The sequence below is a fragment of the Sinohyriopsis cumingii genome, chromosome 4, assembly GCF_028554795.1.
Source record: "Sinohyriopsis cumingii isolate HCF-2022 chromosome 4, ASM2855479v2, whole genome shotgun sequence".
NCBI classification, from domain to species: domain Eukaryota; kingdom Metazoa; phylum Mollusca; class Bivalvia; order Unionida; family Unionidae; genus Sinohyriopsis; species Sinohyriopsis cumingii.
Window position 1 is genome coordinate 57,756,699 of NC_142964.1, and position 25,599 is coordinate 57,782,297.

The 25,599-nt window shown below is 35.0% G+C and overlaps 2 protein-coding genes across 6 annotated transcripts in view; one reads left to right on the top strand and one right to left on the bottom strand.

The window, feature by feature from the left end:
* The window catches only part of LOC149801218 (scavenger receptor cysteine-rich domain-containing protein DMBT1-like), a 53,131-nt gene extending 51,858 nt beyond the window's left edge, over window positions 1–1,273 (bottom strand). Inside the window, exon 1 of the mRNA XM_089955277.1 lies at window positions 1,133–1,273. The gene's annotated coding sequence lies outside the window, so the exon portion shown is untranslated. The remainder of the gene's footprint in view (window positions 1–1,132) is intronic.
* Window positions 1–25,599, top strand: part of LOC149801214 (activating signal cointegrator 1 complex subunit 3-like) — a 441,282-nt gene that overhangs the window by 386,230 nt on the left and 29,453 nt on the right. For all 5 annotated transcript variants that reach the window (XM_089955269.1, XM_089955267.1, XM_089955271.1 and 2 more), the window contains exons 35-36: window positions 11,975–12,086; window positions 21,420–21,554. In XM_089955269.1, coding sequence (XP_089811395.1) covers window positions 11,975–12,086; window positions 21,420–21,554 — 247 coding nt within the window. The remainder of the gene's footprint in view (window positions 1–11,974; window positions 12,087–21,419; window positions 21,555–25,599) is intronic.

The following is a 25,599-nucleotide window of genomic DNA, read 5'->3' on the forward strand; positions in this document are numbered from 1 at the left end:
CTGTAAGTCAAGTCCAACTGCAAAGAACATAGATTCTGATCTGCTGTAACATAATGTACCTGCAGATAAGGGTCTATGTTGTTTGTTCTACTGATTACTCCTTACAAACAGCACAGAGCCAGATCTGCTGTGCATTATGCAGTGGCAGATCTGGGTCTGATCAGTTTGCAGTTGGGCTCATCTTATAAGTGACTATATACAGTAATAATGACATAAATGGCAGGTACATGCCTTTATAAGGTTCAGCTCATTAATTCATTTTCCATTAACATGAATCTTAATTACCAGAGAAAATAAAACTATTTTTTGCATTAGATGTTTCAGTAAAAAACACTTGTACTTCATAATTAACATAAATATTCTGAAGAATATATATGTAGTGCTTTGCAGCATTTCTTCAGAATAAATATTCCTAAAGCACGGTGTGGATTAAAGCTGTCTTAATCAACAGTCTTGCAATGAGTAGATGCTGGCAAATTTGTCCAAAAAATCAACCATGTACATGCATATAGATAATCTATGTGGAAGTTGAGAGCAATGATAAAAGTCTGTGAAAATTAAAATGATAAATTGCATGTAGATATTACAGCCAAGGGTCCAGTCGTCCCAGAGTATTAGGTGCATTATGGGTATCCAGCTCTATTAATAAATTATTGATCTCTGAATCCTATTACAGCTTGTAGACTTGATTGAATTCACAAAGTTATTCATTATCACATGATTTTATATATATATATATATATATATATATATATATATATATATATATATATATATATATATATATATATGGGTGGAAGTACCCCAATCTTGATACATTGTTCCAGAGTTTGTGATGATTTAATCCTTAGAAATTTCAACTTAAAAAAAAAAAAATTAAACAGTTTTTCCATTTTAGAGCACTACTATACAACTAATTTTACTATAGCTTCATTAAATAAAAACAGCAACAACAAAAACACATGACGTGCTTTGTATGACGCTAATATACGATTTGTAAAATATGAGAATTATACTTGACGTTTGTTACATTGTAAAACTTAAAGTACTTCATAAAGTACACATGCTAAAAACACAATTTGTAATCTCACTTTTAAGTACTTTTTAAGAGATCTCTTCAAATTCAACTTACCGCAGCAAGTCAGTGAGTTCTTCCAAGGCAGAAAGTAACCAGGAGAAATTGACGTAAAACTACATCTTCTACTTTGTGTTTGTTGCTATCAGCTGATGTGAGCGACTCAGTGCTGTTGTTAGTTTCACTGCCAAGCTATAAAAAAACAGGAGAGTAAATTGTAGAATAGTTTGTACCTGGGCATTTCTGGCAGTGCTGCTACTGCTGTTAGAGATGCTGATGATAGTGATAATGATGCAAAGATGTGTAATTATAAGGCCCAGTAAATACTCCAGCATGTTTTGCATACTTTCTTAATTTGAATTTTGCCTACAAGAAATTATGTGTACAGCCTAATTTTACAAGGCTCTGATTAATTTATTTATTTTTTTTTTTTTTAATTTTTATTTACTTATTTGTGCAAATACACATTTTGCAAGGTACCGATATTACGCTAAATTAATGATATTAGTCAGTTACATTTTAAAGATGGAGTATCCAGCATTTACTTAACTGAACAAATATTTCATAGTTACTTTATATATTCAAGTTGTATGTATTTGAGAAATTTGTATATACATTTCATAATTTCAGTGCAGTAAAATTAGTAATTGAGAGAGACAGACAGACAGACAGCTACTTTTGCTTACCATCGTTAATCTAAATATCTAGCTGTCCTCTAATTTTTCAGACACCATATATTTGAAATTTTTTATAATTTTCAATAGTACATACAATTTCTAGAATCAAAGTACATTTTTTCAAACAGCCAGAAGAAAAAATGTCCAGTTAAAACACAAACTAAGGAATCCTCTACTCTAAAACAGATGATTGAGTACATTGGCTATCAGACCTTGAAACTGTTTTGATTGCTCAAATTTTATCCCAACTGTAAGAACTGGAACTATTTTGATTACCCTAATTATAACTCAGGGTTCCTCTGGGTCTCTCGGGTTTTTTAAGTTGTCTATTGGTAACCAAATCTGTTTTTTTTTTCTTCTCCAAGGAATCAACCTGTTCTCACTACTATTTTGCCTTATGTAAATAGTTTGTAGCAATCTAGTTTGCAGAGAGAGCCAATTTTATTTTCAGTACATACATAAATAATAATCAATTGTAGTAAGGTACCGGCCATCAAGATTGACTTGCACTGTTTTTTTCCATATCCCCATTGTTTTAACTTAACATATGCCTGTGTAGAAAGGGGGAAGTAACAGATAATGCAGTAAGAAATGTGCATCTGTCATATCTAGACTATTGTACATACATCTCTCCAAAAGCAATGTATCTACATGAACAAGTAAAAAAACCACTTGAAATGCAACCAGCACTGTATATACTCATTTATAAGTCGAGTCTAACAGCAAACAACAAAGACCCTGATCTGCCATAGCTAATTTGCCTGCAGATTACGCTTGATTAATTAACATTTCTAACAGTAGAGTGGGAAGAGGGGTCTTAAAGATTCCTAAGACCAGTCAGTACATTGTTCACACCTTAATGGACCCCATTAAATAACAAAGCTGTACCTGCTTGACCAGTTAGTTTCTGTCCTAATAGTAGGGAGCAGCAAGCAGTAGGTTAGTTGGTACAGCGTCCAATTTGTAATCCAAGCATCACAAGTTTGATACCTGCCCTAGGCAGCCCATGTAGGCTGCCCTGTTTTTGGCCCTAGGAAAGGCATTTAGCTTCCATTTCATTGGCTGTGCTAAAGGTGCTGTTAAAACAAACCAACCAATAAAAACAAAACACTTTATAATAGTCAGTTTTGGAAATCTGCCAATAGATTGCTTGGTTCCAAATAAGACTGCTTTCATATTCATAATAAAGTACTTTTTACTGTAAGATGATACAAAATAAATATGAAATCAATCCTCTATGTTTTGTAAATTTTAAAATTACCAATCACATTAATATTTGTCAGTAACTGACAAATAATTCCATGGTAGGATTCCAAGGACAAGCCAAAGCAGGTGAAAAACTTGAAATGGCGTTTCTTAAAAAAATTAAACATTATTTATCAATTGTTGATGAACACGTTTCCAAATTTAAATAATATTGTTCACCAAAATTTTCATCAACATTATTGTTGCATCAACAAATGCATAAATTAATCAGTGCATGTTGTAATTGGTGTTAAACCCAGTTCTCATCAAATTTTACCCATTTTTCTGGTCATGCCAAATTCAATTTGGGAATCATTCAAACTCAAAAACATAAATTATTTTAAAAAGGAATAGTAAAAAGTCTTTTAAGCAGAAATACAGAAATAGATCACTTAGTGTGCTTCACATTTTTACACCTAAATGTACAATCTGTAACCGCTTGTAGGTCGAGTCTAATGGCAAACAACATAGACCTTAATCTGTCATTGCATAACGCACTGGCAGATCAGGGTTATGTTGTTTGTTCTACTGTTTATTTCTAACAAACTGCATAGACTCAGATCTGTCAAAATCTCAGGTTAGTGCAGCAGTTGGAAATGACTTGTGAGTATAGTTGGTGAAAAAGTTCGGCAATACACAGGAGACTGCATTATACGGGTGATTTCTTCCAATATGTAGATATCATTATTGTCAAGTAAGTGTTAAACAGATTGCAGTTATGAAAACAGGATTATGGTGTTAAAATTTGGTGTTTAAACTTTTGTGTTTAAAGATTTTGCAAGTCTAGCCCACTGACCAATCTAATACCAAATTGAGATTTAAATGTTTACTTTACTGCATTTTTAATGGTATAATTTATTTGCTAGATGTGTATGCCAAACCAAGTTGATCAACTGTACAGATGGTCTATGTAACATAAAATTTCAGATCTTTTTAGTTCCAAACTTTTGTATCCATTTTTTAATGACATTTTTCTCTGTTTTCAAAACCTTTCCAAGTCACATGGGAAGTAGTTTAAAGAATGCAGGTTGGAGAAGTTAGTTTAAAAGCATGTGTTCACATCAAAATTTAACCAAAAAAGATCAGAGAGAGTTGTGATAAAATATTTGCCTTTGTGAAGCATTAGGAACAGTACTTGTTGTGCAGTGTGTATAGATGATAATGGAATGTTTACATGACTGAAGTGTTTTGTTGCTTGACATGAAATATTTTCTGATGAGACTTCTTCTTATAGTTGTCTTTGAATGACTGTTTTATCAGTTTTCTTCTCCATTATTACCTAGTTAAAACTATAAACTGTATCAAATTATAATTAGACAGCTCTTCGGTGTTGATCGCCTTGAGTATCATGTGTACTTATCATGGTGCTGTGAGATGGCGCCGGGCCAAGGTTTTTACATTTTTCTTCTTCATGTGTTCTCTTGATAGTAAAATTTGGCTTGTGAAGGGTTTTGACTGTACTAGTTCCAGAGTTTATTGAGTATGGTCCTACATGCAAGTGTGAACAGCCAGGGGGTGACAGTTTCATTACTGACCTACTAGCCTGGTTAACCATCTTATAATGAAAGTTTTTGTTTCTATTTCTATGCCAAAATTAGACTATTGGTTAATGAAGTTTGTAAGCTCAGCAGTCATAATTAGCTATCCAGAAAAAGTCATCCCCCAACAGCACAGACTCAAAGCTACCATGACAAAAGTGCACAGAACTTTGAAATTATGCTGTTAAATGTTTTTATCTGTGGTAGCATATTATTTTCAATGGTCTCCGGTGAGATAATGCACTCAATGTAAGCCTCTTAAATCAATGGTCTCCAGTGAGATAATGCACTCCATGTAAGCCTCTTAAATCAAGGGTCTTAGGTGAGATAGTGCATTTCATGTAAACCTCCTAATTTAAATGTCTGAAGATGAGAGGATGTGTTCCAAATATACCCTCCTAATTCAAGGGTCTCCAGTGATAATGCATTCCATGTAACCCTCCTTAATCAATGGTCATAGGTGAGACAATTATACATTGCATGTAAACCTTCTAATTCAAAGGCCTCAAGATGAGATAATGTATTCCATGTTACCCTTCTAATTTGGTGGGTCTCAGGTGTGACACATTGCACATAACCTGCCAAATTCTAAGGTCAGAAGATGACAGTGCATCCCATGTAACCCTACTTTTTTTTTAAGTATGGAAATGAGACAATATTTCATGTAACCAGGCTTCTAATTCAAAAGTCTAAGGTGAGACAATGCATTCCACGTAAACCTCTTAATTCAAGTGTGTCAGTCAAAACAATGCAGGGGGGCCCCAAGTGGCCAAGTGGTCTAAAGCGCTTTCCGTTACGGATCACTGCCATCTCACCTCTGTCTGCGTGGGTTCGAGTCTTGGATTCAGCCTATGTAGGTATGTGAGAAAGCTTGCCAGCAGCTTCTCTTGGGTCGGTGGTTCTTTCTGGGGGTTTTCCCAGGTTCTTCCTCCACCATTAATACTGGCCACTATTTATAGCCTATCATATGCTGAAAAATGGTGTTAAACCCTACAAAAACAACAACAACAACAAAACAATGCATCCTTGTATCTGATTAAGCTCTTGTAATTTAAGGGGCAGTACCATATATACTCTCTTACAAGTCAGATAAAACTGCAGACAACAAAGATCCTGATTTGCCATAGCATAATGCGCCTATAGATCAGGGTCTGTCTTGTTTTTTTATTATTTCTAACAAACTGCACTGATCCAGATCTGCTGGCACATTATGCAATGGCAGATCTGGGTCTGTGCAGTCTGCAGTTGGACTCTACTTATAAGTGAGCATATATGGTATGCATGGCTCAGCAATCAGCATTCTTGTCAGCCATTCTTGTCAGCCTTTCTTGTCAGCCATTCTTGTGCAAAGTATCTCAAATTTGGCACTGAATACAATTGCAGCATTTGATATATTGCTGAATGAAAATATTTTACACTTTCATTATTTAGAACTTTGATGACCTAATTTATTATGAAACTAAATCAAGAGTTGTACCTTTACTGTAACTTCTTAGCAGTTTCCCCTAATCTCAATGTCAAGCCTTCCTTTCTAACATTCATTTACATATCACTTTCTTTAAAAATTGCATATGCTTATCTCTGAAACATGTATACACTCTGCAGAGATCTACTCAACATTGTGTTACCCCACACCTGGGTACTTGATGGACTGCCAAAAACCTATCACTAGTGTTACTAGGCATTTTTGACTGAGGTTCTCACTCTGTTTCAAATAACATTTTTATCTTGGGTTCAGATTTGCACTTCAGCATTTCATTTTTTTATCATAAATAAGTTGAATAGGTTGATGATTGATGATCCTTGCAAAGCTTAAAAGCACTCACATTTTAAGAATATCAAGAATTACCAAGTTTACGACTCAAGTAGCTGAAATGGTAGACTTTACTCGGTACTGAGTACCCAAAATTGCAATTGCCAATGGCACAGTTTTTGGTCAGGTCAGGGTACTCACCTGTCATTTGTGAAAATATTACTACATTTTCTGTCACTTAGAGGTGCAGATGATGATTAAATATTTATAATACACAGGCTAAAAAAAATGCACATCAGTTGTTGTAGTGTTTAACACCATTTTTCAGCACACGATAGGCTATACATGGCGGCCAGTATTAATGATGGAGGAAGAACCCGGGAAAACCCTGGAAAGAACCACTGACCCACGAGAAGCTACTGGCAAGCTTTCTTACATACCGACATTGGCTGAATCCGAGACTTGAACTCATGCAGGCAGCACATCAGTTGTAAGAATCAACGTAATAAATTTGATGATATTGATTTGGTTTCAGACAGAATGCAGTATTTCATTAAATGTACGACATCATTGTGGACCATTGGAAGGGGAAGCAAAGGAAGATAGACTGGCATTTGTTTAATGCTAGGAAAAATGTAAAATACTTTGACCAAAAGGTCAGTAAAGTGTCCATTAGGACATATTTATAATTTGCTTGGGTTTAACAGCACTTTTTGCACATGGTAGGCTATACATGATGGCCAGTGTAAATGGTGGAGGGAAAACCCCAGTAAGTACTACCAACCCATGGGAAGCTACTGTAGTGGCAAGCTTTCTCACATACCCACATTGGCCAAACATGAGACTCAAACCCACTATATATATATATATATATATATGCAATAAAGTGACAACAAACATTGCAAAACTAGTATCTAACTAGCATGAGCGCTTTCGACTGTTAATGAGTCTTTTTCAAAGGCAAATAAAAAACATGAACAAGACAAACAAGTAAAACACAAAAACCGTTGTGTTTGCAAAACTTTACATGGTTGTTTCTACAGGAATTAAACCTTTAAATTTATTATGTTTCAACTAGTTTATTTCAACTTGTTGAGGATGCTGGAAAATATTTTCATTGACCTAGAAAATCGATGAGCCATAACGACATCGTTATTTTATGTAAATTTATGTAAGCGCAAATTATATCCCAGATATTTCATTGTTATAGTAATAATTATTTGTTACTTAGCAAATTTAGGGAATTATTTACAGAAAATGTATTGGCTGCAAAAGATAACTTTATTTGTGCATTGCTGTCATTTTTTAGTCTTCTTGGTTTAAACCGCTTGGTTTTAATTTGCTAAGGCAGCTTATCCAATAAGATTCATTTTCTTTCCTGGTTTGGGAACTCCAGTTGGGGTTGTGAGCATTTGCAAGAAGTGTTATATCACTCAAGTGTGGCCAGGGGAGGAGAAGTGTTCTGTGACCGGGCTTCTGTACAGCTTCTTTGTCATCCAATCCGACCTATGAAGGTTGATCCTTCTGTGTAGCTTTTCAGTTTCTCTGACATACTGAAGGCTGCCGATCTTACATTTGATGTGATAAATTACATTCTGTGATTTGCACGTTTTGTTTGGACCATGTATGTTTAGTTTTTCTCTAGTCACTGTGCTAGAAAATGTCCTGGTCTCAATCATATGTTGACAGGTTTTGCACCTTGTATTGCCATAGGGGCCAGATTGAAAAAGGTGGTCTTGATTAGTGATTGGTGTTAGCTTTGCTCTGACTAGGATGTCTTTGAGGTTTATTGGTCTCTGGTAGGCTACTACAGGTTTGTTCGGGAGGATTAACTTTAGTACGTCTGACAATTTCACGATGGGCCTGTGTTTCTTGATGATTTTAGGTAGGTCATCATGGTTTGTTTGTTTTGCACTTTGGGTTGCCTCCGCAATCAGGTCTTTGTCATAACATTGGTAAATGAAATGTTTAGATAACTCTTCAGACCATTTTAGAAATGTTTCATTGTCGGAGCAAATTCTGCATATATATATACATATCTGTTTGTATGATATTCAAGGTAACTTATGAGCTATTATGCAGGTTGAATGCAAGTAAAGAAAAACAATGTTTAATTTCCCAAATCATCATTAGTAATGTTTTTTCTTCTTCTGTTCTTGAATATTTATGTCCCAATTTTTGAACTTAGAGTCTAAAATGTATTCAAGTTATACTCACTGGAGCACAAAAACTATACTTGTTTCATAATAGATATACAGAGCATGGTACATGTGTATCTCTCTGATGATAAATGGATGGGGTGGTGGGTGGGAGGGGTTGTAAAAGTGGATAATGTGGAGTGGGGGAATTATCAGTACTGGCAAATCGTGGCAATGGTTGATATCTGAAAATCATTATTTACAAGTCCATACAACAAAAGGTTTTCTGTTTCCAAGGAGTGAAGAATATATTCGATACACAGTGGTATAAAGCTAATCTTATCAGTTACTTTTACTTCTAAGTTTCTTTTTGCCAGCTGGTATCACTATAGAGTTAGCTTTCATCACTGTTTCAAGTTTTCCAAGATTAAAACTCTTTTCAGCTGAACAGCCGTATTCAATTTCTGCAAACAACATGACAGGAAACTTTATAAATCATTCAGAGTAAAGAAATATAATATTCTTAAGAAATGTAATATTCCCAAGCCAAGTCAGATCTTGGATTTGTTTTTCTAACATAATTATTATGACCAACCTATTCCAGTTTGTTCACTGAAACTGTTATGTAACCTGGAAGAGGGAATAATCAGATGCCTACCTACCTCTTCCCCCATTATTGGCAGCTGCCCACCCCCTCCCCCATTACTATTATTGTCACACACACAATATCATTGACCCTATTTAACACAGACTAATACAATTTGGTATGTAGAAATATCTAGGGCAGAGTATCTCAACTATACCAAAACTAGGTCATGGTGACATAATTTTATGATTCAGCGGCTTTTTTATTTTCAGCAGTTGGTTGTTTGCACCCTCAATATCTTAGACCTAGGGTATTAGGCATATCTCTCTCTAGATTATAGCAGTTTTCAGATTTTTACAGATTTTAAAACTTTTGGGACTTGTAGTGTTTGGGCAGAAACCTTTTCGGTATGATTAAGCTAAAACTATTCACAGTTATAGAAATTAATTTTGGTATACCGTATATACTTGCTTATAAATTTAGTCACACTGCAAAACAACAAAGATCCTGCTCTGATATAACATAATGCACCTGCAGATCAGAGTCTGTGGTGTTTGCTCTGCTGATCACACCAAAAAACTGAACAGCACATTATACAATGGCAAATCTGGGTCTGTGGAGTTTGAAGTTGGACTCTTCTTATAAGTGAGCATATCCAGTGCCATCTTAACAACATTGTAGGCTCTGGGCAAAGCAATGCACTGGGGCCCCCTACCGGCCAATATTTATTAACAATATGGGCAGCATGATGCCCCTAGAAGCTTAAGGCCCTGGGCAACTGCCCAGTGTGCCCATGCCTTAAGACGGCACTGAGTATATCCAGTATATACATGTATTTGTATATGATGACCAAATTACATTTTCATGACATTTGATATTTTTTTTAAATTTTCTTTATTTTTTAAAACTTTTGAGGGGACTTAGACTTTTCTGTTCTGTGTTCTGTGTATGTTGGTAGGTGACTTGTTTTGTATGTATGTTGGTAGGTGACTTGTTTTGTATGTATGTTGGTAGGTGACTTGTTTTGCATGTATGTTGGTAGGTGGCTTGTTTTGTTGTGATGCAGTTACTGAGTTAATTCCAGCCAAATAGCTTGCAATACCAGCTTACAAAAATAGGTCAGATATGTAAATGATTTTCCATGGTGTCATACTTTTGTTGATTTTATCATTTTCTTTCATTGTTCTTGCATTCATCAAAAACTTGTATTTTGTATTATCAATTAGGTACATCAGCGTACCGTATATACTTGAATACAAGTCAGATTCAAACGCAAACTGCATGCACCCATATTTACTATCATGTGCTGGCAGATTTTCGTCCATGCAGTTTTTTTTAGGAGTAATTAGCAGAACAAGCAACTTAGACCCTTATCTGCTGCCACAAAATACAATGGCATATCAGGGTCTATGTTGTTTGCAGTTTAACATGACTTATAAGTGAGTACACATGGTCTTTGAATCTCTCCTAAATTACATAGCCCCAAAGCACAGATTTGAAGTTTTTGTACAATTCTTCCTAGTTTCATACATACATACATACATACATACATACATACATACATACAATACATGCATGCATGCATGCATGCATACATACATACATACATACATACAATACATACATACATGCATGCATGCATACATACATACATACAATACATACATACATACATACATACATACATACATACATGCATGCATGCATACATACATACATACATACATACATACATACATACAATACATACATACAATACATACATACATACATACATACATACATACAATACATACATACATATATACATACATGCATGCATGCATACATACATACATACAATACATACATACAATACATACATGCATGCATGCATACATACATACATACAATACATACATACATACATACATACATACATACAATACATACATACATACATGCAAGCATGCACACACAGATGCACAAGCAGATCAATAGCATAGAGTCATGTGCATGTAAATACAGTTGTCTTTAACATACTGGTATCATTATGATTCTATATGATAACAACATGGATCCTATATATCAACTAATCTGGCACAAAGAAACACCAATAGCAGCTGTTATGTTTGTAAATATTTAATACATATCTTACCTGCATGCCCTTGTATACGGTATATGTATGAAATTCTATAAATAATTTGTTCTGTACATGTCTTACCTGCATGCCCTTGTATACGGTATATGTATGAAATTCTATAAATAAATTGTTCAGCTTGTAGATGGCCAAATTGTTGCACTGTTACATTCAGGATAGAAAAACCATGATTACTGTTCGCCATATATCTCAGAGTCCAATTATTGTTCTAGCTCCTATCAGCTTTTGTTGGAAAGATCTTACAGAGGATTTTGATAGAAAGGCCCCAGCTAATGCATAAAATCTTGCATTTCTTTAACCAGATGTTACTTTCTGTCATTCTTAAACAATCCAGATTAGTTTGCATACAGTTAGAGGCTTACAGCTACGCAGTTGACTGCACAATTGTTCTTTTCAACTGTTTGTGGAGAAACAAACTGACTAAAAGATAAAAATCACAGAGCATGCTTCTTAATATGTGAAAGAAAAAAAAGAAATATCAAAGGACCTGGGAAGGCTGCAGTGACTTATCCAAATGATTTTGATGAATGTATTATGCATTTATTCTTACAGACCAACTATTTAAGTTTTGGAGGGAGGGGTTGGATTTTCTTTCAAACCTTTTAATATTATTTTGTTTTTACCTCAAGATAATTAATTTTTATTCATTTAGTATATAATTTGTTTTTTCCCAGCAAATTAGGGTAATATTTTTTTTTCAAGTTATTTTGGGGCCAGAAATCATTTTTTTCTCCAAAATATCCCAGCCTCCTCCACCACCTGCACAAAATTATACATGTAATTAGCATTAGTCAAAGTGATGTATATTTTGTTCCTTTTCAGATACTACCACCTGGATGATGTAGACCATGGCAACATCAACAAGTTCCTGTCCACCCTGGTGGAGAGAGCTATGTTTGAGTTGGATTGTTCCTTCTGTTTAAAGATAGGGGAGGTCAGTTTGAAGTTATTTTACATCATTTACAATCATTCTTTGATATAAATGGTGGACAGTTCTGATATAGTTAAAGGGGTAGACAATACAGCTCTACCAGCAGTTTAAATGGTAGACATTTCAGTAGCAGGTACTTTCATACCTAGCTTGGTTCATACTGGTGGAGATAGGAGGTTTTGTACATAAAGGATGGAGGTTTTGTGCCCAAAGGATGGAGGTTTCAAACATAAAGGATGGTGGTTTCATACTTAAAATATAGAGGTTTCATACATGCACATTGGAGGTTTATTATTTAATTGTTTTCCAGAAGAGAACTAATTGAGGGAGATCAGTTCTGAAGTGGCTAAAATTCTCTTGGACCAGTAGGCATTTTTTGACATTTGTTCTTCTCTATTTCCAAGAATAAAATTTATCCTAGAAGGCTTTGGTGCAAAATATTTAAAGGTATAGTTTATTATTATTGTTAGAAGTCATTATTTATTAGGAGTTTACCAGACTGAAGTAACAACAAACGATAAATTGGCATTGAAATAACATTTTTTTCATTGAGTTTAGACAAAATAGGTCAAGAAAATCCTTTTAAGACAATTTCTGAAAGAAACTTTAAAACAGTGAAATACATGAACCCACATGGTTACCTCTGCATCCATTATCGGTTATCTAGGTTGCCATCATTCACTTTTCTGCAGTCTTTGGAATTCCTGTTTACAGTAGGTTTAATCAGGTACCATTTTCATCAACCAACATGCTCATTTTTTTATTATTTACTGACACACTTTATTGTTTTTTTTACTAGAGATTTACATGAAAATTTAAGTTTAATTTAGAAAAATAACATGAAAGTTTTGTAAGAAACAAATTTTATTAATTTTACAACTTATTTTAATTTAGGAGTTTATCTGTTTTTGTTTTTACAATTTTATTCTTATATACTAATAGCAGTCTTTTGAAATTGCATTTGATCAAAGAGATTCTGTTGGTCAGGAAAACACTATTATATGAAACAAAAACTGACTAACAACAGTGCAAAACTGGTGTGAAACCAGCCCAAGCTGGATTTAAAAGTAAAAAAATTGCTAAATGTTGTATAAATTGTATTAGATTTTAATATTGCTTCTTCTTTTGTTTTTGTTCTGATGGGATTTTGTTCTGATGGCCATAATTGTTCCATCTTGCATGGATGAGCGATGTGCATTGCGTTATGATATCAACTGCATTATGTCTTACAAAAATACCAACAAATTGTCAAGGTTGCTATGGTTTAAAGTATCTGAAAAAAAGAAGAAGAAAAAGGACAAAATATATAAAATATAGGAGGGTATTAGACTTCCAACTTATATGAAACCTCTTCACTTTGGTTATAAAACCACTCATGCAGGTACAAAACCTGTTAGGTGAGAATACGCCACTGTTGGTTTCAAAGCATCTTCATGAAATGGCTGTGTGGTATGATATCAACATTCTTGTTGGTTTCAAAGCATCTTCATGAAATGGCTGTGTGGTATGATATCAACATTCTTACATGAGCCAAGCATGCTGCAATAGTACAGGCTATTGGTGATAAACACCACTGATGCAAATGTTTCACACATACCATTGCCACTGAGGCTGCCACAAAAGCGTGATAGTTACAAATACTCAAATTTGAGTTATATAGCCATCATGGTGATTTACAAGATTATCAGGCAATTACCAACTATGAACCAGGTCAAGACACTGTACAACTTCCTTCAAGGCTGCATCCAGTTAGAGTATCTTTGTTACAATGTACAGGTACCTATGCTTTTAAGATGGAAATTGCCCAAGTGTATTTGAGTGTTGTGATGATGATGTGTTTAAAATGACAAATCCATGAATTCATAGTGATGCTTATGTAACTCTAAATCACAAAGATGTTGACATCATTATTGATTAAATAAATAAAAAGCTTTTGCAAGGATTCTTGAGACATTGCAAAAAAATCACCAATACAGGGTCAGGATGGACTGTAGAACTAAGTGTAAAAGTTCAACTGCTGTATTTCCCTTGAAATTCTGTCTGTAGGTAGAGATGCTTTCCCACACCAGTATATATTCCACAGCAAACAGTAATAAGTGTAAAAAATAAAGATGATGAACAATGTTTTGAATGGGTCTTCTTACCCACCCTCCATCCTGTGAGCTATAATAGAGACCAGCCTAGCAAAAAGAAAATGTACCTTAGTGAATTTAGTTTGGGAACATTGAATTCCCCATACAGGTTACGATATCAGTGAGTTTGAGTGACTTAATCCTGGCATAGCTGTTAATGTACAGTTGACATTTGATTTACACCATAGATGTATTCCTGATGTTTTGGCATAAATTGAAATTTGCATAACTTAAAAGCAATCTAAATACATGTTCATGAGGTGTGCATGAGTCACAGCACATAGTGCCAGCAATGGCATGAAAATGAGGTGTGCATGAGTCACAGCACATAGTGCCAGCAGTGGCATGAAAATGAGGTGTGCATGAGTCATAGCACATAGCGCCAGCAATGGCATGAAAATGAGCATAGTGGAGCAAATTTAATGTTATTTCTTCATTATAAATGGGGTTAAAATGAAAGTGCATAAATTGAGTGTCACCTGTATTTATTTGGAACAAAGACATGCAGCCTATTCAGCAACCAATATAAATTTACAGGGAGTTTAATATTGATTGCATAATGCAATATCTCAATACCATTATGTGTCGATCAAACATTTCCACTGAATAATACACTCCCAATGGAATCAGTGAAAAGCCACAGCCATAACCTGGTATAAACATTATGTAAAAGATGAAAGTATTATGTATCAACTAGGAGGACTTTGAATGCTTGAACATTCCCATGAAAACTGTTGTCAAATGCAAGGCAAGTAGCTCAACAAATCCCATGCAGGTTTTGTTATACTATAGTCACATGTGATGGGTAAACCAAGTCACCAATTTTATATCATGGTCAGGACTCAGTTGAGGTGTTTTTCAAATCACTCAAGGTAATGGCAAAATGCATCAGACAGCAGTTGTGAACTAATGATAACATTCAGTTTTCTGTGCCCACTCATTGCTGGAGTTGCAGAATTGTTTATAGCTCTACTGATGCCAAACCACGTGATCACTGTCATATCACAAACACACATGCCTCAAGCACCTCATGCAAGCTACAATTACAAATTTACCACCCCACCCACCCACCCCCGAAAAAATAATCCCTGTGTTCCTTCATTACCTGCATCGGTATGATGGTCAACTGATCATGCAAGGAGTTGATCCTAGGTACCAATAAGTGTAATCCTAAGTCTGGAAAAATGCCTGACATATTAGATTGGTCAGCTGCAGTTTATTGATTTGCAGCAGTTTTTGAATTAGTGCCTAGATAAGCTGGTCATTAACCTTGCAACAGGAAGTTCTGCTTTCTATGTTTGTAACATCAAAAACGACACAAGTCATCAATGGGATGAACAGGTACAAATTGGATATTATTGGTGTCAGTGAGACCAGATGGACAAGTGATGCTAAACCATTCTTTACTTGGGGGAAGGATGATGTCCATTCCAGTGGTATAGCCCTTGTCACAAAGGAAGAGGATGCATAGATCAGATATTTGCCCTATACAATTTCATTGCCTTCAGGAAGGCATTTGACAGTTGTGAGCGTCTATGAAAGATTCTTAGAGCCTATGAAATACACTCAAGACAGTCAAACTCATTGGGAAGTTTTATGAGCACTTTGAATGCAGTGTTATCATTAACAACACTTACTGGTACTGAGTTGTTCAAAGTGAGGTCTGGTTACTTTTGCTCTTCGATTCTGTTCCTCATCACCATTGACTGGATGATGCATCAAACAGCATCTGACCATGCCAGAGGGATCCAGTGGACATTCTGCTCACATCTTGAAGATCTGGACTTTGTTGATGATCTGGCTGTCATTTCATCAAGGCATTCTCATCTCCACAAGAAATCTAACAGACTCAGCAAGTACGATAAACAGACTGGCCTGCATGTCAGAATACACAAAATCCAAGTGATGCGCATAAATGCCACAGCTCCTCCTCCACGTACCACTGATGGAGAGGCACTTGAGTTTGTAGAGGACTTACCTATCCTGGTAGCCTAATTAGCAATGACAATGGTACCAAAATGGACATCAAAGATGGGTTAAATAAAGCCAGAGGTAGTTTCAGCAGACTCTGCCCTTTATGGAAATCAAAACAATATAGCCTCAAGACAAAGATCAGACTTTACAACAGCAAGGTAAAGTCAGTACTGCTGTATGACTCTTGAGTGTTGGAGAGTAATGAAGACAGACATGATCAAGGTATATTCATTTCACAATACACCACTCCCTCGATAACTCGCGCACATCGGGGTCCAGAAACATTGACCGCACTATAAGTGAGGTGCGAGTTATCGAGGGACCTATAAAATAAGCCCAAAACCAATAAAGTGATTGATGACATAACGGAGAAATAAGGCGGGGGGTAGGCAGATTATACTGTTGAATACTCACTTTATAATCATTCTGAGATAAACTGTTCATAAATATCTCTAAATAACAGTGTACTTTATTATTTCCTCATAGGACAACATTAATTTCAGGATAAATTACAGTATATTGAGGCGATCATCGAAAACATTCTTCCACGTGGTTTCCGTTTACTTAACATGTGTACCACTTCACACATTGTGTACTACGTCACTAATTTTTATGTTGAATTGGATACATTCTAGTTTTATTGTTTGATCCAAATTAGATGTTTTGTTATATACAAAAGATCAACTCTTTTCGAGAAACAGTGTCGATCGAACGATAGATAGATAAATAGATTTGAATATGATAGAAGTAAAATGGAAAAAAAAACAAAAAAAACAAGGGTTAATCAGTACTAACATATTTAATTGGTCTACAAATTTAAAACAACGTAAATTAGAACAAGTTAATACTTGCCGTTTGTGCCACGCTTGACAAATATCAATTCACTTTCTGAAAAAATCAGTTATTTTTGTGTGTGTGTGTTACTCTTGGTTTCTCTGCCGCCGAGCAAAATCCCTCAGATTTCTCAACTGCATGAGCTTTACGTAGTCAACATTTTGGGTCTCCAGCCACCTTATGGCAATATCAAAATATTTGATTGCTTCCTGTGCAGAGGGGTGGGGGGTGCAACATCTGCGTCTTAATCACTTTCAACACTTGTGTTACTCCAGTTAGAATTGTCTTCTGCTGCAAATTTGTTCGCTATAGAAATAATTATAGGTTCATCTGACATGTATTCGGCTGTGGGGCAATCATTGTCAGCACAAATCCACTCCTCCATATCATCAAGAGAAATGTCCATCTCAGGACCATGAGTGTGTACGAATTTCTCCCAAACAGCCTCAGCATTAATGACATCAGTTTCACTGAAACATTCGAAGTCACTATCATCGTTGTTGTCTCTGTTACTATTTTGCTTTACGTCAAAGGCAGCTCCAAGACCCTTAATCCAGCACCCGAGGTCTCTTGTAATCGATTTTTTTTAATGCAACAAACACTTCCCCAAGTTGTTGATCAAAACAAAGCCGGCATGTACATGTAATTAGGTTCTCACAGAAGTACTCATGGGTTTCAATGTGACAGTTGATTGACTCTTTTCATGTTTTCAATGAACAGAATATGTTGTGATTATAATGTTTACACTGAAACGGAATTAAAGGATTAGAATGTGACTTTCACACAGGAAGACGTTTAATTGGTGTTTATTTCATTCTCTGTTGCCACCTGTTAGCATTTACCAGAAGTTTTCATTGATCGCTATTTCACCAGACTGTTTATTTACAATATACTGACAACTATTGATCATAAAAGCTTACATAATATATGATATCTTTAAACAGAGGTCTCGCTAGGATTTTAAAACTGGGTTTTTCTGCCTCTGAATTCAGTCACTAAATATCAGTACATTTTCTCACTCGGCCGCTAGTCAAAGCCTTTGAACTAGCTGCCTAGCTGTTGCATCATGTTCTTTTTTTTTTTTAATGTACTCTTATAAAATGGCAACAGTACATCAAAGAGTCTTTCAGTCACTGAATTCTGTCATTGTAAATATCAGCACAGTTAACTGATCAACACATTTTGCCACAAAGCAGGTGGCTGAAACAGGACCGGCAAATCTTTGAATTTTCCCGCGCACCTATTACATGCGTACGGAGGACTCCCGCCTCAGTGATTTTCTGCCTCCCAGATCAAAAATTGGCATTCAAATACGCGTAATTAAGCGTTTTCGAGATCTCTGAAATGAATTCTTCTTTAGAACTTGCAAATTTCAAAATATGGATTATATTTTTAATGGCATTAATCACCATTTTCGATGATAAAACGAGCAATGTATCAAGGTTTAATTTATCAATTCTTATCGTAATTTTTTCATGTTCAGCATATTTTAAAGATATTTTAAATACATTTTCTCAGGAAAAAATCGGGAGCCAAGACAGACACTGCGTTATAAGCGGGATCGCGAGTTATCCGGGTGCAAGTTATCGAGGGACCGGTGTAGTTACCTCCGTCAAATCTGCAACATTTATTGACAAAACAAGATTTCCAATGTGAACCTACAATAAAAGTTGGGATGTAACAAGATTACCCTGGAGATCAAAACGTGCAGGATCAGATTGTTTGGGCACATATTGAGGATGCCCCAAGAATGGATACACCAAGTATCCCTCAGATGGATACCAGCTGGTAAGCATAAATGTGCACGGCCAAAGATAGTCTGGCGAAGGACAGTAATGACGAACCTGGAAGATATGGGACTTTCCTAAGGTGAGGTACAAGCCATTGCTCAAGACCAACCTAGATGGCAGAAGATTGTTGCAGCCTCGTGTCCCAAACGAGACGAAGAGGACTAATAAACTGAGGAAGTTCTGCATCCCCATTCAAAATGAAAGCTGACTCATTCTGACCATGGTTCATTTGGACCTAATTACAGGCTGATTCAGACCTAACTACAGGCTGATTCAGACCTAACTACAGGCTGATTCAGACCTAATTACAGGCTGTTTCAGACCTAATTACAGACTGATTCAGACCTAATTACAGGCTGATTCAGACCTAATAACAGGCTGATTCAGACCTAACTACAGGCTGATTCAGACCTAATTACAGGCTGTTTCAGACCTAATTACAGACTGATTCAGACCTAATTACAGGCTGATTCAGACCTAATAACAGGCTGATTCAGACCTATTTACAGACTGATTCAGACCTAATTACAGGCTGATTCAGACCTAATTACAGGCTGTTTCAGACCTAATTACAGGTTGATTCAGATGTAATTACAGCTGATTCAGACCTAATTACAGACTGATTCAGATCTAATTACAGGCTGTTTCAGACCTAACTACAGACCTAATTACAGGCTGATTCAGACCTAATTACAGACTGATTCAGACCTTATTATGGTCTGATTCAGATTAAATGCCAGGCTGATTTGGACCATGTGAAATATTATAAGAAAACAATGGGATACACATACCTGATCTGTTTTAGTAGTTTTTACTGGTTTCACAAACATAAAGAATATAAAAGGTCACTTTTTGGCACTTAAATTTAGTTCTACATAAATTTCTAGCCAAAAACAAAACAAAATAGATACAAGTTATCTTGATTTTATTAAATTCCCCAAAATCATTTTCAGTGTTTAAAATAAAGAAAACATAAAGTTAATCTTTGAATTAATATCTTTCAAGACATTTTGAAACTTTTCATAAGTCAGGCTGGTGATGCTCGCTATATGACAATTTGATTTGATTGCTTTCATTTTTACACCAGTTATAATGAAAAAATAACATTCAGTTTGTGTCACTGTGGTTGTTTTTACGGCATCACTGGCACCATGACCTGTGACTTGAATGCAGCTTATGTACATTCATGTAAATTCATCTCATCACTCAGTGAGAGAGCACATTTGCTTCCAATTTGTGGCAAATTCATTTCGTGGCATAACTTCAGGAATGCATTTATGACGTAAATTGAGCATCACCTGTATGACCAACTTTCAACACTGCCAAAGAGTAATTTGTATAAATTGACCCATGGCTTTTATTGATTTATCATGCAAATCATGTTTGTTTTGTGTTATATTTGCAAAATAAATATTTATTGATCAGTAACATAATATTAAAACGTACTATAATACTGTTGATGAATTTTTGTCTTGTGGGTAAATTTCAAACTAGTAAACCAATTAATTTAGTTTCATTCCAACCTTTGAAAATTTGTAAATATAAATGAACATAATTATTTCATTTAAAATACATATGTAATCCATTAAAACTTTATTTCTGGACAACAATTTTATTATATTCCCAGTAACAAAAGATCAGAATTATTTAAAATAAACATTATATTTGTGTTCTTGAATGGTGTTAAATTCAGTAAATAGGAACTTTACAACAAAAAGCACTTAATTGATGAAATAGGTTTTGATGGTCAGGCAGATTGATGGTCAGATGTTCTTTGTGGGCCACAGGTGGCTGAGTGGTCTAAAGCACATGCCTTTACTAACCACTGCCATCTCATCTCTGTCCAAATGGGTTCAAGTCTCGGGCTTGACCAATGTAAATATTTGAGAAAGATAGCCAATAGCTTCACATGTGTCAGTGGTTCTTTACCTGAGTTTTCCTGGGTTATTCCTCCACCACTTATACTGGACACCTGAAAAAGGAAATAATATTTCAACATAATAACATTCATTCGGCAGAACAAACCTAGATCAAACTTTATGGATGGCTTACACTTAGGGTACAGTTAAAGGTTATTAATTTTGGTGTCCAATGTTAAAAAGTCAAGTTCACCATGACTGAAAGAAGAAAAGTGGTTTCTGCATGAGAAATTTCAGTTAGCTGAATAGATGACCATTAAACACTAGGTGAATGTATAATGTGCCGGTCATGGTACCGTATATAGTCACTTATAAGTCAAGTCAAACTAAGACAACAAAGATCCTGATCTGCTGGCACATAATGCACCAACAGATCAGGGTCTGTGTTGTTTGTTCTACCAATTACTCATAACAAACTGCAAAGACCCAGATCTACTGGCACATTATGCATCTGGGTCTGTGCAGTTTGCAGTTAGACTCAACTTGCAAGGGAGTTTAGACTCTTGTTTTTCTTGTCATTCTCCATAGTTAATGCTGTATATCACACTTGCCGTTTTATGGATGTATAGTACCCCTTTATCTTGTCTGCAGTGAATGTCAGAACTACAAGATTTTATGGTAAGTCTGTTCAGTTTAAAACTTTCTCTCACTTTCCATGTCATTTTTATGAAGTTTTCATCATTTCAGGATGGCAGTTCAATAAATCCACAGACTCTGGGACGTATTGCATCATACTACTACCTAAATCACAACACAGTGGGAATGTTCCATAATGAGATGACAGCTGATTCCTCAATGGAGAAGCTCATAGAAATACTTTCAGTATGTAGATTCCATAACATTATATCTAAAATTAAGCATAGATTCTATTTCATAGTACATATATTGGTTATATGGTATAAACATTGCTTATATGGTAACAAGTTTTTTGGTATGAGTATTACCTACCAGTATATGGTACAAAATATTGTTTATATGGTATCATTATATTGTTTATAGTTATTTTTATAGTTCAAAATATTGGTTATAGGGTATAAATATATATATATTAGTTATGTGCTATAAGTATTGCTTATATAGCATAACATATTGGGTTACAAATAAATTGGATTGGAAAGGTCAAAGGTCTCCATAACATTAACATTTATTAGTGCCTGTCTGATCTGTGCATTAAAAGTACCTCTTGATTTTAATCCAGTTGAACTGATCCGGAATATTTAGGGATGAAGTGATTCATCAGTATATTGATGCATCGATACTTTTGCTGAAACAATACTCATATAAATACAAGAGACGGATTATCAATAGAAAATGATCCTTACCAATGATGCATGTTATTTTAGTCTTCAGCAGTCATGATTAATTATTATTAGTTACCCTGTTATTCTGTAAAATCATAATCCATCTGAAACAGCATTTGCAGTCACAGGCACTCATGTTTATTAGTAAAACTGAAAAAGATTATTTGAGAATACCCATTCACCATCTACTAGTCAACACAAAGTGACATGGTTCGTAATCTTGCCCCCCCCCCCATTCTCTGTTAATTACATTCCAAACATGTTCTACATGTTTAATGGAGTACTTTACTCATCATTTAATAACCACTTTCACATGAAGTTCCTACCTTGAATTGTATCTTGACTCCTTTGGTCTATTTGAAAGCTATGCTACTAGTGTGTTGCATGTTGAAATATATTACATTGAATTCTCATTTGCGGTCATTGCTAGTTTCACTCCAGGTTAAAAAATAACCACCAATCAGAAATAAATGTAGCTTATTCTCTGCATGACAAATAGGAAGTATTGGCAGAGCAACAGAGAGAGACTTCACGGGAAAGTCATTAGATATGTCAAGTACTTAAGCAGATATGCTGTCATCGTGTGCCATTGCATGAATCGGGCAAAGTTTGTACGAATTTGAGTGCTTGGAGATCATTGAAACATGAGAACTCCCGCAAATTCGTTGAAAGTCCCACATACAAAAATATAGTCTGTGAGGTATACAATTTTTATTTAACTGTTCTTGTCGCAACATCTGATTTCAGGTAGCAGCTGTTCCACATCTGGATTCTTCAAGCACAACATGACTGGTAGTGAAACTAAATTTGATTTGAACAAGGAATAAAATTTATGGCATAGTTTGAACCATTCATGAAGGAAGTTTTACAAATGCATGTTTAAAATATGGGCTACCTAGAAAACCTGAAATGTCTGATTCCCTGAGTGGTTCGTTATAGTTTCATTCAGCAGATACTTGCTGATGATAGTTATGATGACAATAATTTTAAAGTTATAAAGCATATTGGATTATTGGAACTGGGAAAGTGTTAATGGAGATACCAGTGAATGATTTTGAGCCTGAAATGGTGTTAAATACAAGTCAGATGTACATGCTGGATGGACACAAAAATAGACAGCATGACCCATTAAGAGGTCTTTCGAAATTAAACATAGAAAGGGCAGAATACTGAGCCTAATTAAAATACAGGCAATTCAAAAGTATAATGTAATTTTCATTTTTTTTAATTAATCAAATTCGCCCTGTGGATTATATGCTACAGAACCATATATATGTATCCATATCAGGGTTAAGATAAATTGAATAAAATAAGAGTTAAAAAATGCAATTAAGAAGTAAATTTATTTTAATACCTCTGTCTGCACAAGCATTGATGGACTAAATACCCATATACAGCATTATGGAACAGATAAGAAATTTGGCATAGTAGTCAGTAAATTCTGATTTAACAAGGAAGTTTATGTTATTGAAAAATCCTCTTTTGGAGCTGATGTATCCAAAAGATAATAACTCTGATCTCTGGAAAATTGTACGAAACAGTTACAAAGATCAGTTCCCCAACATATTCAAGCTGACAAAGCTAGCTATATATATGCCCCTTCAGAAAGAAGCACAGAACAATATTGACACAAAGAAAAGGAGCAGAGTATGCTCAGAATTAATTAACAGATTAATGCTTATACAGGTGACATCTGTCAAAGATGTTGATTTCAAAAGAGCTTTAAGAAAGTGGAGCAGGAAGAAAGAAAATTATTGAAGTTTAGATACATGTTGACCTATGACCTTTTTTTTTTTTTCCCTCCTTTTTTTCTTTGATAAAGGGGGAGGTCACCCTTAAGAGTGGATCCTGTCATCATTTCTCCTTAAACTGTACATGGGAAACAAATTTGGAATTTCTCTTTTTATGCTGAGATATTTAACCAGTGAATGAAGGTGCTGATGGAATAAATTAAATTAGCATATAATGAGGGATGGAGCAGATTTCAAACTGTTCAAGTTTATCACCTTGTGTAAGCAAAAAGGAAATTGTAGCATAGGACTGGGTGTAGTTAGTAGTTTTTCTTCTTCACTAACAAATACAAGTACCTGTGGCTGCAGTAGTATTTTGCATCTGCAGGAAATAAAGTGTGATAGATTTTGTTGGTATTCAACCTTATTCCCATGCCCGGATTTGTTCTAGATGAGATAACATCATAATTGTATCTGAGACACGAAATTGGTATTATTATGTTTTCAATTCATTCATGTACAAAACAAAGGAAGTTAAATGGAGCCACCATTAAATGGCCTAAAATGGATAAAAATCACTGCAACCAACAGGTAGTCTGCTTGAAAGTATTGTTGTAATCTTCTTATCAATGAGAATTGCATATAAATATATGATAACTATATGTTTATATGTAGTCTGCATACTGGAAAAAGGAATGGAATATAAAGTAATGGAGTCAGTGCTAGACAGCTGCCATCTTTGCTTCCGTACAGTAGTCATATAGGTAATTTTCCCATTTTTGGTGGGATAAATTATGTGATTTACTTCACGTTAGCTTGTGCTATAAAATGAATGGATTCATTGGGATTTATTGTAAAATGTCACCATGCTATGCATTGAACATTTTCTTTGGATATTATTGCAAAATATCACCATGTTATACTTGGAACAATTTCATTAGATTTTATTGTAAAATTTTACTATGTTATACTTGGAACAGTTTCATTGGATTTTATTGTAAAATATCACCATGTTATACTTGGAACAGTTTCATTGGATTTATTTTAAAATATCACCATGTTATACTTGGAACAGTTTCATTGGGTTTCACCATGTTATATTTGGTGTGAAAGTAATATATAACTTGAAAACTGTTCGACAAGTCTATTCATTCGAAACAAGGCACTAACTATACATGTGACATGTCCAGAATAAATAAGCAGAAGATTTGGGTTTCCAACACATTAAATTTGAGTTTCCAGTGCAGGAAAATTTGAGTTTTCAATGTTGGAAATTTTAGTGTTCAGTGCACCAGATTTGAGTTTACAGTGCAAGGAATTTGAGTTTGTAGTACACTGTATGTGGGTTTCCAACACACTCAATTTGAGTTTCCAATGCAGGAGATTTGAGTTTTCAGTCTAGGAAATTTGAGTTTTCATTACAGCAATTTGGGGTTTCCAGCACAGTAGATTTGAGTTTCCAGTGTTGGAGATTTGAGTTTTCAATGTAGGAGATTTGGATTTCCAAAGAAGAGATTTAAGTTCCCAATGTAGATGTTTCATCAACAATAGAGTTTTGTGTTTTTAATTTTTAAAACCTTGTTATCATACCTGTGCAATAATCTCTCAAAACTGACAAATGAAATTTTGCAGGCACGTTTGTATACATGTTTGCATACATATATATTGTGTACATGCACACATGTAGGTTTCGAGGCTTTTAAGCTATTTTTTAATATTTTTTTACCTCTACTGGTCAAAGACCGGAAGAGCTTATGTGTGCAGGGTTCCCATGATAAGGAAATCAGGAGAAAGAATTGGTTTGTTTTCCGACCAGGAAAATCCCATTAATTTTGC